Source organism: Grus americana, chromosome 2 (assembly GCF_028858705.1).
Source record: "Grus americana isolate bGruAme1 chromosome 2, bGruAme1.mat, whole genome shotgun sequence".
Taxonomy (NCBI): domain Eukaryota; kingdom Metazoa; phylum Chordata; class Aves; order Gruiformes; family Gruidae; genus Grus; species Grus americana.
In genome coordinates, this window is record NC_072853.1 from 143,517,797 (window position 1) to 143,533,836 (window position 16,040).

Genomic DNA, 16,040 nt, shown 5'->3' on the forward strand with positions numbered 1-16,040 from the left:
ACGGAATGTTATTTTGCCTGCAGGAAAGTTACCTTTTAAACTTTCTCCAGAAGAGGAGGAGTTGTGTAACTCAATACATTAATAAATGAATTGTTTTATTTATTTATCAGTTAACTAAAATTCCAGAGGAGCTATCTAAACTGGTTTGCCTCAGGGAACTGGACATATCTCACAATGCATTAAAGGAAATTCCAGACAGCACAGGGGAACTGGAGTATTTGGTCTGTTTCATTGCAAATAATGCTATCTGCCAGCTCCCAATAGGGGAGGGGCCCCATCTGCAAAATCTTTTTAAGTGGCATGATTTTTGCAAGTGTGATCATCAGGCGAATAAAGGCCTGACATGCACAAAGCGTTGATCACTACAGCACGTGCTGGCAGGGGCCCGTTGTTTGCAAGACCGAACGTTTTCTGCTGCAAAGAACGCCCGTCTGTGTGCTCAGTTGTCTAACTAATAGTGCTGGTATAACACAGCCTGTTGTTTGTAATCCAGCGTGGATTACCACGGGTGGGTTGTCCTGGGTGGATTCTCTGGTGTGGGTTATCCAGGATGGGTTAGCTTGCATGGGTTATCCAGGGTGGGTCATCCCATGTGGGTTTTCTGGCATGAGTTATCCTGAGTGGGTCATTCTGGCATAGGCTCTCCAAGTGGGTTGCCCTGGGTGGGTCATCCTGGTGTGGGTTATCCCAGGTGGGTTATCCAGGGTGAATTATCCAGGGTGGGTTGTCTGGTGTGTGTGTTACCCAGTGTGGATCATCCCAGGTGGATTACCTGGTGTGGGTTATCCTGGGTATCAGGCATGGATTACCTGGTGTGGATTATCCCAGGGAGGTTATCTGGTGTGGATATCCTGGGTGGATTACCTGATGTGGGTTATCCCAGGCAGGCTCCTTGGTGCAGGTCATGCCCACATGATCCCCCTACATGTGTGTCCCCCCACATGTTTCTCCACATACATGTTTACACCCACACACCCCAATGCAAGTTCACACCATGTTTTTCCCCATGAGTGTTTACGCCACGCAAGTTCATACCTACGCATTTCTCCCACAGTTCACCCCCACGCCAGTCCATACCCAGATGTGTTTCTCCCATGGGATTTCACCCCACATGAGTTCATGCCCACGTGTGTTTCTCCATGAGTTCATACCCACGTGCGTTTGCCCCCCCATGACATCATACCCTCACCTGTTTCTCAACACACAAGTTTACCCCCACGTTGAGTTCATACCACACATTTAGCCCCTGTGAGTACATTCCCACGCTTCGTTTGTCCACACGAGTTTATCCCATGTGAGTTTCATTCCCACGTGTGTTTACCCCCAGCGTGCTGCTGCCTTAGGGCTGTGGCACCGGGAACCTGCTGCAACCCCACCGGGCTGAGTGGGGCTTTGGAGGAAGGAGGCAGAGGCCACCGAACCGCTCAGCGAGGAGACCACGCCGGACGCCGAGCAGTGCTCGGCCCGGTCAAGGCCACACCGAGGCGCTTCCACATCAGGAGCTGTGGGGCGGCCCCGGACGCAGCCCGACCAGCGGGCAGCTCCTCGGGAGCGGGAAGGCCGCAGAAGGGACGACAGCAGCGGAAGGAGGCAGGCGGGGCCCCGCTCCCCCCTCAGAGGCCGCGCTGGGCGGCTGAGGCGCGGAGCTGCGGCTGGGGGCGCTGCTGTCTTCGCCCGCCGGCAACTCCAGCACGGCCCCGCGACCGCCGCGCCCACCGGGCTGCGCGAGGCCCCAGCCCGCCGCCAACCACAGACCACCGCCCGGCGCCCCGCCCCCCGCCCGCCCAATAGCGCCCCTCGCAGCCCGGCAGATGCCGTCACCCCGTGGCGCGCGGCCGCCGGTTGGCTCAGGCGGTAGGAATCGTCACATGGGCAGAGATCAGCCCAGCGCGGGGGGGGTGTGGCTGCCGCAGGCCACGCCCCGCGGCGCGCAGGTGCCCGCAGCCCGGCGGATGGCAGCGGGCGCTGAGGAGATGCTGAGCTTGATGGAGGTTGGCGGGTCCCTGCTGGAGCGGGTGGCCGTCGGTAACCCCCTCTCCCTGGTGCTGGCCGCCTCCGCCTTCGCGCTGAGCCTCGGCTACCTGTTCCAGCTGGGTTACCGGCGCCACGTCGGGTCCGACCAGAGGGTAGGCGCCGGGGGGCGCGCGGTGCCTCAGACCGCCCGCGGCGGGCCAGGGAGAGGCGATGGGCCGGAGGTCTCCGCCGCCCTCCCGGGGAGGGGTGGTCACTGCGGGGCGAGCGTAAGGGGGAGGGTGAGGGCCGGGGGAGCTGGGCGGCCTCCTTTCGGGGTGCGGGCGGAGGGCCGGGGGAGCAGCGGTTTGCTCATCTCTGGACAGCCCTTCTTGGGGAGCGCAAAGAAGTGGGCGGTAAAATCCAAGCGTGCTGGAGCAGGCTCTGGCGAGGGAGGAACGTTCCCAGCAGCTTCCCCCCGGGACGGTTTCTGACGGGCATGTTGCGCTGGCTTTGTCCCTTCGCCCAGCTGGTTGGTACCACATGAAGGTTGGTGCAGAGGTTTTCTAGTGGCAAAGGCCGCGCCCGATACTGTTTCATCGGTGCAGCCTAAAAGAAGGCTCACACGTATGCGTGAAACTCCTTGCTAAACTGAGGTTGGTGCTGTCAGGGGAATGTTTAATGAATCGTCAACACTGTTTTGTTTCTGAGTGCCATCTTTCCAATTGCAATATCTTTTTACTTTGCTTTCAGAGGCAGGTTAGCAAGAATCTTAATCATATTAATTTTATTTTAACCTCTGCTGCTTTTAAATGTGGCTCAGTCTTATGCTATCTAGAAAAAAAATCAATTGTCCAAAGTTGGCCTTTTCACAAAAAAGTTTAAACAAAACTAAAGCCTCCTCTGTGATTAGTTTTCATGTAAAAGGACAGGATTTTATTACTCTCTGAAGAAAACTCGATATTTATTTTTCTTCCTCAGAAATACCCACCTTATATTTCATCAAGCATCCCTTTCCTTGGACATGCAATCGCATTTGGAAAAAGTCCCATTGAATTTTTGGAAAATGCTTACGACAAGGTATGTTTTCTCCCATGACTGGCTGAACATATGCTAAAATACTTTTGTGTATCTATTAAGTTCTCTGTGTGAAGCCTGTTTAAAATCAGTTCATTCTCATTTACCACCTCGAAAATGGAATGGAGCGTGCTGAGTAGGCTCTGGTTTCTTCAGATCTCTTTATGCACATTGTTGTTAGAGAAATAATGTTTTCTGCGATATCTCTTGTGATTCAAATTTAAAAAATATGTCTGTGTATTTGGGTAATGCTCATAGCTGAATCACAGGTTAATTAAAGAGCCATTTTCATGATGTTATTTCTTGCCTTAATTGGGAATTTTTAATCTCAGTGTTTGCTAATCTGTGACCAGGCTGGAATGTAGCTGACCACCTCTGTAGGCAATTTGATGAATTTTTTAAGGCCCTCTCCAGTATTAAAAGGGCTGAGGTACAAAACCTCAGTAGGTTTTATACTATAACAGCCCCCCAAAAATGGACTAGAGCCTTCATTCCAATGAAATAAGATTTAATGATCTGTTTCACACTAAAACATAAGCTTAAATCTTAGCTTGGTTAGCTTAGAGAAAGGCAAATTTAGTATGTGAAGATCTGTTGGAGATGACCTTTAAACTTTAAAATCTTGTTTACTCTTAATTACCTATGCATAACTCCAAATCCAGATTTTTTTTTGAGACAGTTTTTGTAGATTATTGGAGGCTATACGTACTGTAATCTCCCTGCTCGTTTTTGTAGTGTGATTGATGTTTTAATTAAATTTTTTAAACTAAGTGGTTTTAAAATGTGCAAGACCATATGTGTTCATTATAATGTTAGATATCACTAGTAAGTATATTGAGAACAGAATTTAAATATGGTTTAAAATATTTATATTTTTATTAAATCTCTAGACACTGCTTAGGAAAGTAAATGATTTGTGGAAGCCTGTACGTAAAGAGATATTGATTTCATGATTTGTGTTCTTATTTAAAATGAACTGGTTTGGGTTTTTTTCTCTCTTAGTATGGACCTGTGTTCAGTTTCACTATGGTTGGCAAGACATTCACATACTTACTGGGTAGTGATGCTGCTGCTCTACTCTTCAATAGTAAAAATGAAGATTTGAATGCAGAGGATGTATACTCTCGGTTAACTACACCAGTTTTTGGCAAGGGAGTTGCTTATGATGTCCCTAATCCGGTATGTATTCTAAATATCAGATGAGTAGAAAAGTAGAATAATTTAAATTCTGAGTAGGCAGCCCTGAGTTCTTGGCTCTGTATGGTAGGGTTGTGTCTTCATAAGCAATTCTGGGATATTGCAGTTGGTAAACTGTCTCAGTTGGATAATGAAGACTGAAAATGTTTAGATTGCTTTATTTATCACCTGGCTGTTTGTCAGTGTGGATGCTATTTTTTGTTCTTGAAACCATCTAATCCCACCGCAGAGGAAAAACTAGGAGTCTCTTTTGGCTTCTGTTACAGCATGCCACTGACTGCGGTTGACTTTCCCTTACAAGCAACTTTAGGTCTTTCTTCTGAGAGAGCTTTGAGAGTGATAATTTTACATTTATGCTGTGCCAAATCAAGATTCAGGAGTATTACTTTGACAATTTGCACCACAAGGTTTGTCTTGCTCGGACAAAAATCAGCCTGTATATTTGCAGAAGACAGTCTGCATGGGTCTGGAAGCACAGTGGCTGTGTCATGTGGCATTGTTTCCGAGCTAAGTGTTGGCTGCTTTCTTGTTTGTGTGTGGTGTGTGGCATGACAGACTCTTAAACCGCAGAAACGAAATTTTCTGTGGACAGACTTACTCTACTGGGACTCTGTATTCAGTGTATGTTGAGGTTGACAGCCTGTTGTACAACAGAGTAGTCTGGTGGCAGAAACAGCATTGTGATATACTTTATTTTTGGATTTTCAGTTTTGGCTTCATTTGGTTTGTATAAATGCCTGTCATTTGACTGGTAATAGTTTCTGCAGCCATCAAGACTTTTCCTTCTTAACATGCCTCTTAATTCTTCCCTGCTGAAGGTACCTGCAGTGATTGTTGCCCTCTTAATTATGTGGCTTAGGGGCGGCAATCACTAGTCTCTTTCCTCCACACCAGCATTTTGCAGCGATCCACAAAGTATGTATGTTGTTCTTACCCCATTCTTTTGGATCTCTCATACACAACTGACTACCAACAACTTGCCACTTTGTAAATAACTAAAGAACTTAGTTGTTTCCTGCTTTGTCAGAAAGTGTTAAATTGTGGATAGACAGTGTCACAAAGTTTGGGGGGAGGGTTGTTTGGGTGCTGGTTTTATTGCACTTGACAGATATGCGTAGCTGCTCCCATCCCTTTGTGAATGAAACCAGCAGGACTGCAGCCTGGATAACACATAGGAGATGGTTTCTTGTGTCCTAGGAGACCTCTTCCACAAGTGGAGCCATTCTAACAGACTTGTTTCTACCAGTTCTGACAGTCAGAGGTCTTCCTCAAAAAGCCAGGGATGGAGTCAGGGATCCCTTTTGGAGCTGCTAGAGTGTAGAGGGCACATGATTCTCTGCAATACCTGTTTCACATTCTTCTCTGGTATATACTAGTTTCAGAAAGGTGTCTATGAATCAGACTGCTAAGTTGGCCAGATTTTCACTGTGTTGTGCTTGTTCTTTGGATTTTGACTGTTGTGGGATGTCTGCTTGAAACTGAAAGGTGTTAGTTGGTCTCTTAAATCTGTGAAAGTTCATCCACTTGTTACAATTGTCTTGACTTATGCTTTCATACTCTACAGTTCATGGATGGATTTGAATGTCTGTCTTCATTCAAGAGCTGGTTCTTCAAGGGGATCTAATCTCATCCTTCAGGAGTTGTATAGAACTTTCTATAAACTCCTCGGAAATGGGCATTTCTTACAACTGTGTTCTTCAGGCATATAGGGATGATTAAGGCCTATCTCATTGGGCCACCATATACTGCTTTTTTCCTGAAATAAGGTCTTTTTTTAGAGTTACCCTAGATTTTTCCCTCGAGTGTGTTTGGATTCTGCTTTATTCAAGAGATTAATTGTGGTGGGTTGACCCTGGCTGGAGGCCAGGTGCCCACCAGAGCTGCTCTCTCACTCCCCTCATTCACTAAACAGGGGAGAAAAGGCATAACAAAATGCTTGTAGGTCGAGATAAGGACAGGGAGAGATCACTCACTAATTATCGTCACGAGCAAAACAGACCAAACTTAGAGAGGGAATTCATCTAATTTATCACTAGGCAAAACAGAGTAGAGGAATGAGAAAATAAAATCAACTCTTAAAACACTTCCCCCCACCCCTCCCATCTTCCCGGGCTCAACTTCACTCCCGGCTTCAACCTTCCCCCCCTCAGCGGCACAAGGGGGATGGGGAGTGGGGGTTACGGTCACTCCATCACACGGTGTTTCTGCCGCTTCTTCATCCTCAGGGGGAGGACTCCTCTCATCGTTCCCCTGCTCCAGCATGGAGTCCCTCTCATGGGGTGCAGACCTTCAGGAGCAAACTGCTCCAGTGTGGGGTCCCCCACGGGGTCACAAGTCCTGCCAGCAAACCTGCCCTGGCGTGGGCTCCCCTCTTCACGGGTCCACCGGTCCGGCCTGGAACTTGCTCCAGCGTGGGCTTCCCACGGGCCGCAGCCTCCTTCAGGTGCCTCCACCTGCTCCAGAGTGGGGTCCTCCATGGGCTGCAGGTGGAATCTCTACACCCCCTCATCCTTCCTCCATGGGCTGCAGGGGGACAGCCTGCTTCACCATGGCCTTCACCACGGGCTGCAGGGGGATCTCTGCTCCGGCGCCTGGAGCACCTCCTCCCCCTCCTTCTGCACTGACCTTGGTGTCTGCAGAGTTTCTTACATCTTCTCACTCCTCTCTCCGGCTGCAAAAGCTCTCTCTCTCTAAGTGTTTTTCTACTTCTTAAATATGTTATCACAGAGGCGCTGATTGGCTTGGCCTTGGCCAGCGGCGGGCCCGTCTTGGAGCCGGCTGGCATTGGCTCTATCAGACACAGGGGGAGCTTCTAGCAGCTTCTCACAGAAGCCACCCCTGTAGCCCCCCCGCCACCAAAACCCTGCCACGCAAACCCAACACATTAATCTTTCAATACTACTCAGTAACCCTTGGGTGTCTGCAGATAAGTCTACTTCATTCATACCTTTGATACTAGAAGGATTTCTTCCTTTTTATCTCTGCAGATTCAGGTTCCTCAGAAAATCACCTAGGCTACATTTTTCCACAGCTAGGAGATGCAGGGACCTTGCTATTGACATAGGCTGATTATTTCTAGTTTTGTGTTTACCTGTATGAAGCTAGTGAGGTAGCATGTCTGGTTGTGGCCAGAGTGCATTCTGCTAGAGGTGAGCTGGTTTTTTGCTTAGTGCTACCACCGCAATTTCATTTCAGACATAGAATCACAGAATGGTTTGGGTTGGAATGGACCTTTAAAAGTCATCTAACCCAACTGCCTTGCAATGAGCAGGGACATCTTCAACTAGATCACAGGTTGCTCAGAGCCCGATCCAACCTGACTGTGAATGTTTCCAGGGATGGGGCATCTACCACTTCTTCTCTGGGCAACCCATGCCAGTGTTTCACCACTCTCATTGTAAAAAATGTCTTCCTTATGTCCAATCTAAATCTACCCTCTTTTAGTTTAAACCCATTACCCCTTGTCCTATCAGTACAGGCCCTGCTAAAACGTCTGTGCCCATCTTTATTATAAGAGACTCCTTTAAGTACGGAAAGGCTGCAATTAGGTCTCCCTGGAGCTTTCTCTTCTCCAGGCTGAACAAGCCCAACTCTCTCAGGCTGTCTTCATAGGAGAGGTGCTCCAGCCCTCTGATCAGCTTTGTGGCCCTCCTGTGGACTTGCTCTGACAGGTCCATGTCTGTCTTGTACTGGGGACCCCAGAACTGGACTCATTACTCCAGGTGGGGTCTCAGGAGAGCGGAGGGGAGGGGGAGAATCACCTCCCTCAACCTGCTGGTCATGCTTCTTTCTATTCAGCCCAGGATATGGTTGGCTTTCTGGGCTGCAAGTGCACATTGTTGGCTCATGTCCAGCTTTTCCTCCACCAGGACCCCCATGTCCTTCTCCTTCTCTCAAACCCTTCATCCCCCAGCTTGTATTGATACTGGGGGTTGCCCTGACCCAGGTGCAGGACCTTGCACTTGGCCTTGTTAAACCTCATGAGGTTCACGTGGCCCACTTCTCAAGCTTGTCCAGGTTCCTCTGGATGGCATCCTGTCCCTCAGGCGTGTCAACTGCACCACACAGCTTGGTATCATCAGCAAACTTGCTGAGGGTGCACTCAATCCCACGATGTCATTGATGATGATATTAAACAGTACTGGTCCCAGTACAGACCCCTTGAGGGACACCACTTGTCACTGATCTCAATCTGGACATTGTGTCATTGACCACTACCGTCTGGATGTGACCATCCAGCCAATTCCTCATCCACCGAACAGTCCACCCATCAAATCTGTCTCTCTCCAATTTAGAGAGAAAGATGTTATAGGGGATCATGTCAAAGGCCTGACAGAAGTCTGGATAGATGACACTTGTAGCATCTACTGGGAGGGCATTTAGAGAGCCATTCAAACTTTCATTGGAGTTATACTGTTGATGGATCATCCAGAACTTTCTTTTGAGGCCCCTTCTCTCTGCTCAAGCTGCAAGTCTCTCATTCTTCAGTCTGACAGTGACAGTCATGTGTTTAGAAGAACCCCTCCTTACCCTTTAAAAGGAAGGAGTTACTTATTTACCAGTAATTCTGGTAATTGTTAATATGCATAGTCTATATACTAGCTCATATTCACTCTCTGTCTCCTCCCTCCAAGCCTCTTGCAGATGGTTTTGTGTTGAGAGAAGCTAACATGGCAGAGGATGTGCTTGCTCCTGTGTGCCATTCCCATCTCCATCAAGCTGGAGGTGGAGATGGGCTAGCATGTTGCAGGAGAACACGTGCTTGTTTCTCTGCTCCGGCCTGTGTACCTTCTGACAGACTGCTGGAGTCCCCACTGCCGTCTGAAAACAGAAGTTTCTAGGAAGTAACCTTCCTTCTTATGCCTTTCATTTTGTGAATAACTTCATAGTATGTGCAGACCCCTTGGTGGGAAGACGTTTTCTGGCGTGTTGCTCGTGGTATAGTGCAGATCTATAGGGCAGATGCTCTAATTCATAGTTAGGGCTTAAAATTAATTGAAGAATTTTCTAGTAGATGTTCTGTCAATCCATTGAATGGTTCCCATCTAATAATGGTCTTTTTACTAGTAGGTTTGTTAGCTGTGAGTCTATACACAGAAAAAGAGAAAGAGGTGAGAAGGATGTGAAGCTCACCATTTTCCTAGGAAGCAGTTTGTTTCCTAAGCAGTGAGATCAGAGGGCCTTGTCAAAGGAAGGTGTATTGCTAGACCAGAGGTAAGGTATTACTGCATGAGAAAAGACAGATGCTCTGAGAGAAAGCAAGGAGGTCACATAGCAAGGAACACAGACTGAATCCAGACTTTGCAAGGACAGGTCTGCTTACATTTGTGATTATGTATCTAAAGTGCATTCCATATTTCAATCTTGAACACTTGTATCTTCAGGGATAAAGTTTAACAAAGATACTAAAATTGTTTTCTGTTTTGGTACTGTAAAAGAGAGAATTGTAGCTCCCTTGAGCTAGTATTGTACTTGGATGTTACTAAACTATTGCTTGAAAAACAAAGAAGGTGAAAAATGGAATATTATCTATTATTTAAATTTGAGTATCTGTGGTACCCTGCAATCTCAATCATAATTTCTTTTTACTTCTGTACTTATAGTACAAATGATAATAAGTTTTAAATTACACTAATATGATGATCCTTGTAGTGATTGCTTTTTCTGTCTTGGTTCCTCTAGGTATTTTTGGAACAGAAGAAGATGCTCAAAACTGGGCTAAATATTGCCCAATTTAGACAGCACGTATCTGTGATTGAAGAAGAAACAAAGCAGTATTTCAAAGCGTGGGGAGAGAGTGGAGAAAAAAGTAAGCAAGATCAGATGCATTTTTCCTCAGATTTTCTGAGAAGGAATTAAGGCCTATGTTTTCATAAGTGATTTGCTGCAGTATTAAAGAAATGAAAAATGGCATAGGTAAAACTATACAGAACATCAGAAGAAACATGCAAAATACAGATTTTGTTTAATCAAATTTAAGGCTATTGGAGAATTAAGCTGCTCAGAAAATCATTGACAGAAGTAAAGGACTATCTTACTTTTGCTTTCTTAGTCAGCTAATATAGTGTACCTGTTGCCTGAGTCACGCTTGTTCTGCCTGATCCGAGTGAGTCAGTGTAACCACCTTAGTCCTTGGGAAAAGATACTGCTCCGACTTCCCAGAGCCTGTGTCAGAGATCTGAGCTCAGGGATCTTCTACACTGCAGAACAGCATCCTTGGGGCTGATAAGGTTGGGTTAGTCATTGGAGTGGAATTCTTCTATTATTTCCCACCTGTCTTTCCCAACTAACCTGCTAGACACGGCCTATCACTATTGTTGCAAGCCCACAGTGGCATATTAAATATATATATATAAAAAAATATTTATATATTACATACTTAAAGATAAAATTATATATTACCATCTTAAATGTATAAATATTATTATTTTAAAATAATTCAGTGAGCAGCAAAACTTAACTGTTTTCCCATGGATTTGGATTTCAAGGTTAAGTTTTTGTATGACTTGTTATTAAGGATTGAGCTTGTGCTGCATGGCTTACTTTGGAAGGATTACTAGCTCTCCTAGAAAAATTTCTAGAAAAAAATACCTGAGAAAAAAGTTGTTGAAATCAATGATCTAACTAAAAAATTGTTTGAAGAGAAACCTGATAGTCACACTGAAATTTAAAATTAGGTGCTTCATTCTCCTAGTAAAACAGTCTAAAACTCTATTTAAAATCATTAATCTGTGTCCAGTTACTTATTTTTTTTCTTCTACAAAATAAAGAATAACCTATAAAGCATAACATCTTGCTTGAAAGCATTTTCAGTAACATTTTTTCAAATCTTCCCTCAGACCTGTTTGAAGCCCTTTCAGAACTTATCATTTTGACAGCGAGTCATTGCTTACATGGGAAAGAAATAAGAAGCTTGCTGAATGAGAAGGTGGCTCAGCTGTATGCCGATTTGGATGGGGGTTTCACTCATGCTGCCTGGCTTCTGCCAGGTTGGCTACCCCTGCCTAGCTTCAGGTACCAGAAATAACAGATGAAGCAACTGAACTATTTTATCTAAACGCCTTTGTTGTCTGGTGTTTTTTTCCCTTCCCTGTTTTCAGTTTGCAAGCTATTCCATATGTCCCTATAAATCCTCATAAACATTTTATGTGTTACTTTGTAAAAAGTTCCCAATAGAAGTGTTTTGAATTGCAGACGTCGAGATCGAGCACACAGAGAAATAAAGAATATTTTCTACAAGGTTATCCAGAAACGTCGAAAGTCTGAGGAAAAGGAGGATGACATGCTCCAAACTCTACTTGATGCTTCATACAAGTAAGCCATGGGTTTGAAGACTTGTCGTTTATAGGTGTTTTATTTTAGCTTTGACCTCTTCAGTTAAAACTATCTACTAAAAAATAAGAAATACTCTCTCATGTTCTGAATTGGTTTTGTTGCCAGCAATTGGTCTCAGCTGGTGTTATTAAAAAAAGCTTAAAAACTTGAATTGTAAATGTTTATTTAGGCTTCTGAGACTTCATCAGTCGTCATAAGGTTGCTTCCTTTCTCTCTGCTGGCTGTTCGGTAATGATTTTCTTTAAGGCTCCCAGAGAGTCTCTCCCTCTGTTCTCCCTTTACCTTTAGCTGCTTTGTTTAGAGCAGGCAGCAAAAGGAGGAAAAAGAAGTACATTAGAAGAATTTGTAAATTCTACTGTAACTGGAAACCTGCTCAAATGAAATTCTAACATAACACCCTTCAACCTAGGGACGGCCGTCCGCTGACAGATGATGAAATTGCTGGAATGCTTATTGGGTTGCTGCTAGCGGGGCAGCACACGTCCTCCACCACCAGCGCCTGGCTCGGCTTCTTCATAGCCAGAGACAAATCCATACAGGAGCAGTGCTATGCAGAACAAAAAGCAGTTTGTGGGGATGATTTGCCACCGTTAACTTATGACCAGGTTTGTATGTTCCTGCTGGGTATTTTTATAATTTCAGATGCTTATTAAAAACCAAAAAACCCACAAACAAACATGAAATGTAGTCATATTCTTTGTGTTAAAATCATAATCTGACACAGTCACTCTGTGGTAACACCGTTTGTCAATATATCTCCTCCTTTTCAAGTAAATTTTCAGCTTGCTACTGTTTTTTAATCAGTGTTGATTACAGAAATTACAGTTCCTACAATTGCTATTTAAGCAATGACAGTTCTGTAGAGGAGGAAGGTCCTCATGTTCCCACTGAGGAAAGGGATGCAGTGTGACCTTGTTCTTTAATTAGGCATCAGAAAACCACTCATGAGACAGATTAGTAAGAAGCTAGTCGTATTTGATTGCACTGGTCAGAGATTTTTTTCCTTAATTGAATTAAATGGAAAAAAAAAAAGAAATTATCAGGGTAGCTAATGAAGTACATGTAAATATGTGCTGCTTACTCTTTGCGCTTTTTTTTGTTTTTAAATGGTGTGAAATACCATTTTTTTGTGTTGAATAAACTTGGTTGTATTTTGATATATCATTTCCTGTCTATTTTCAGCTCAAGGATCTCAGTTTGCTGGATCGCTGTCTAAAAGAAACTTTAAGGCTTAGACCTCCTATAATGACCATGATGAGATTGGCCAAAACTCCGCAGGTGAGTACACTCATTGGAGCTAACTAACTTCCCTGCAGTAGACGGGGGCTGGAAAAGGCTGAGAGGGGGGTGTCCTGCCTGGCAGAAGGAGGAACACGAGTGAGCAGCGTTTGCTGGCAGGGATGAAAGCTGATTGCAGCCTGAGCTCTTATCAGTGGGAGCGCAGCCAGTGTTGATTGAGGAAAGCAATTAATACCTTGAACGTGGTAGCTGCTACCTTCATCTGGAATGATTTGTGTCGAGTTTTGGACCCCTCCAGCCCCCAGCCATCCAGACATTCATGATCAGAGGGCTGGAGCACCTCTCCTGTGAAAACAGGCTGAGAGAACTGGGGTTGTTCAGCCTGGAGAAGAGAAGGCTCCGGGGAGATTTAATTGCGGCCTTCCAGTACCTGAAGGGGCCTACAGGAACGATGGAGGGGGACTGATAGGACAAGGGGTAATGGGTTTAAACAAAAAGAGGGTAGATTTAGACTAGATGTTAGGAAGAAGTTCTTCCCTGTGAGGGTGGTGAGGCACTGGAATGGGTTGCCCAAAGCAGCTGTGGATGCCCCATCCCTGGAAGTGTTCAAGGCCAGGTTGGATGGGGCTTTGGGCAACCTGGTCTAGTGGAGGGTGTCTGAGCCCATGGCAGGGGGGTTGGAACTAGATGACCTTTGAGGTCCCTTCCAACCCAAACCATTCCATGATTCTGTGTTGATGAAGTGAAGCAAGCAGAGAGCCACCGAGATGGTAGGAGGTGGCAGCACTTGTCCTGTGAGAAGAGGCTGAGGGAACAGGGTTGGTTCAGCCTGAAGAAGGGAAGGCTCCGAGGGGACGTAGTAACAACCACTTGCAGTCTTACTCAGCAAAACTGATGCTTTCTTTAGCTGTCAGTCTCACTTGAGCTTAGTTTGTTGTTATCATTTAAAGGCATTTTTTGTTTGCCGGGTACTTTTAATAGCTTCTTGGAAAAAATTGGCTTGCACTTAATACAGTACAAGCTAGGTAAATCTGAAAGAAAACTTGCTGTTTGTCCTTCCCATGACAAATGCTTTCAATAAATTTTAACTTCATTAATTTTTTTTTTAAACTTTCTGTAGAATTGCCAGCCTTCTTTAAAGCAGCTGAAAAGTTCCTGCAACTACTTGAATGTTGTGCCCTGTACAAATAATAAAGTACCAGGCTGCATTAATTTTAAACAAGCTTAGCCAAAAATCTCTTTCGAAAGATCACTTCAGGTAACACTTTGAGAGAAAAAAAAAAAAAAGGAGAAATTTTGTGATGTGCATGGGTCTTGTCTCTTCTCTTGTAGACTGTTGCAGGATATAATATTCCCCCTGGCCATCAAGTCTGTGTATCTCCCACTGTTAACCACAGACTGAGGGACTCCTGGAAGGATGCTCTAGACTTCAAGCCTGACCGCTATCTCCAAGATAACCCAGCAGCTGGAGAGAAATTTGCGTACGTCCCGTTTGGCGCTGGTGAGTAAGCAAGCACAGCGCCTGACTGAGTACCGGAGTGGCTCATGCTGGTCAGCTCGTACAGCACCTCCCCACACCGCAGTGGCTGAGGATATCTTTTTTTCTTTCTACTGCTGCCTGAAAGTTTTCTTACTCTGAAAGTGCTGTTAAAAAATTAATTCAATAGTTTTGCATTAGTAGTAGCTGTGTATCAACTGGAGTAGCAATCAACCCAAATGTTTAGGTTAGCACGTGTGCTATTTGACTCGAGTCTTTCCAAGGCAAGGTAAAAACCTGGTAAGACAAAGTCCCTTTTAAGGCAGAGCAAAAATCTGCATAGAGCCATAACCACCAAAGCAGTGTGTGAGTATCACCACAATACGGTTACAGTTGGTATCTGCTCAGTGTTGTAACACTTCTTTGGTGATACATAAATTAACCCTTTCTGGTGAGGACAGAACAACACATTCGCACTTGTATTTCTTGGTCCGTTCTATGCAGCAACAGCTTATAAAAACAAGATGCTGATGGAGTTACGTAATGGTGTACGTGCAGCATCAAAGCCTCACCTTGTTTGGAAAGGAAAGAAGCAATTACTGTCTGCAGGAAACTTTTAAAGTTAGCTTGTGGGCAAAGGTGATTTAGTAATGAAGTATTCTAACTGCTTTTTATGGCTTTCCTTCTAGGCCGTCATCGCTGCATTGGAGAAAACTTTGCTTACGTTCAGATTAAGACTATTTGGTCTACTTTGCTTCGTTTGTATGAATTTGATCTCATCAATGACTATTTTCCGACTATAAATTACACAACAATGATACACACACCTAATAACCCCATTATCAGCTATAAGAGGAGGTCACTGTAAAAGGAGCTAAAACCTTACTTATCTGTGTAAACTAACAAACAGACTTTTGAATAAAATTGTGACAGTGTGTGGCAAATGGAAACCATTGCATCTACTGTTAGGAAGACAACAATACTTACCAACTGCAAAGGTGTTGCATCCGTTTTGTTTGTTTGCCCACACCATTTAATGCTGCTGGGTATAATTGCTTGTTCTACAAATTTCTCATTGCATTTTTAAAGGAAAAAGTGTTTTTTCTATTGGTGTAACACTCTTTAAAGTGAAGAAATAAGTAATGTCTGTAAATGGAACTCTGTGCTTTTGAAAAATAACTGAAGATTACTTTTCCCCGGATACTAGCGGGGTAAGACCGCGTGCCTTCCCTCTGCATCCAGTTAGAGCAACTGCGCCAGGGAGGAGGCAGCAAAGGGGAGCGCAGACCGTGGTGCCCTACTTCGGGTACTCGTCATTCTCTTCCGAGTGAACTAGCTCCCATCTTGGCTGCTTCGTACTTAAGAAAAATGTTACCGTACAGCTGAGTAGTGGGCAGACTGCAGAATGTTCACAGCGAAGTCTTTTCTGAGAATAAACGAGTTAAATGTCTAACTTAAAGCAGTTGTAAAATGCTTAGGTGCAGAAAGCAACAATTTTCTAAAATTTTCTGAAAGCTTGATGTAAGTGTGAAAGTAACAATATGTGATACAAACAACATTAATTTTGTAAATAATGTGTTTGTGTATAAAGTGGTCACAAATGAAGTGAAATAGCTGAATGTTGTCCCCCTTTGTAGTGACTCCTGCAGGATTTCAATGATGTTTAAGAGTGGTGGTGATAAATGGTAATGAGCTCTGGCTCACAGGAACTTTGAATTAAATTTATAAACAAACCTCTTGTGGAAGTTTTCTGTGCTCAACCCTG

General features: G+C 44.7%; 1 protein-coding gene across 1 annotated transcript; it reads left to right on the forward strand.

The window, feature by feature from the left end:
• Positions 1–1,896: 1,896 nt before the first annotated feature.
• On the forward strand, positions 1,897–16,008 carry LOC129203370 (lanosterol 14-alpha demethylase). Its single transcript, XM_054817757.1, has 10 exons — positions 1,897–2,126; positions 2,932–3,030; positions 4,030–4,206; positions 9,907–10,033; positions 11,064–11,238; positions 11,419–11,538; positions 11,969–12,164; positions 12,742–12,837; positions 14,131–14,299; positions 14,965–16,008. Exons 1-10 carry the CDS (start codon positions 1,953–1,955, stop codon positions 15,141–15,143), a joined length of 1,512 nt encoding a protein of 503 aa, XP_054673732.1. The 5' UTR covers positions 1,897–1,952; the 3' UTR covers positions 15,144–16,008.
• The last annotated feature ends 32 nt before the right edge of the window (positions 16,009–16,040 follow it).

Bases quoted from the DNA above. Each gene is read 5' to 3' on its own strand.
- LOC129203370 (XM_054817757.1), top strand. From the start codon at position 1,953: ATGGCAGCGGGCGCTGAGGAGATGCTGAGCTTGATGGAGGTTGGCGGG. The intron at 2,127-2,931 runs GTAGGCGCCGGG...TTTCTTCCTCAG, and splicing joins ACGTCGGGTCCGACCAGAGG to AAATACCCACCTTATATTTC. The intron at 11,539-11,968 runs GTAAGCCATGGG...CCTTCAACCTAG, and splicing joins CTACTTGATGCTTCATACAA to GGACGGCCGTCCGCTGACAG.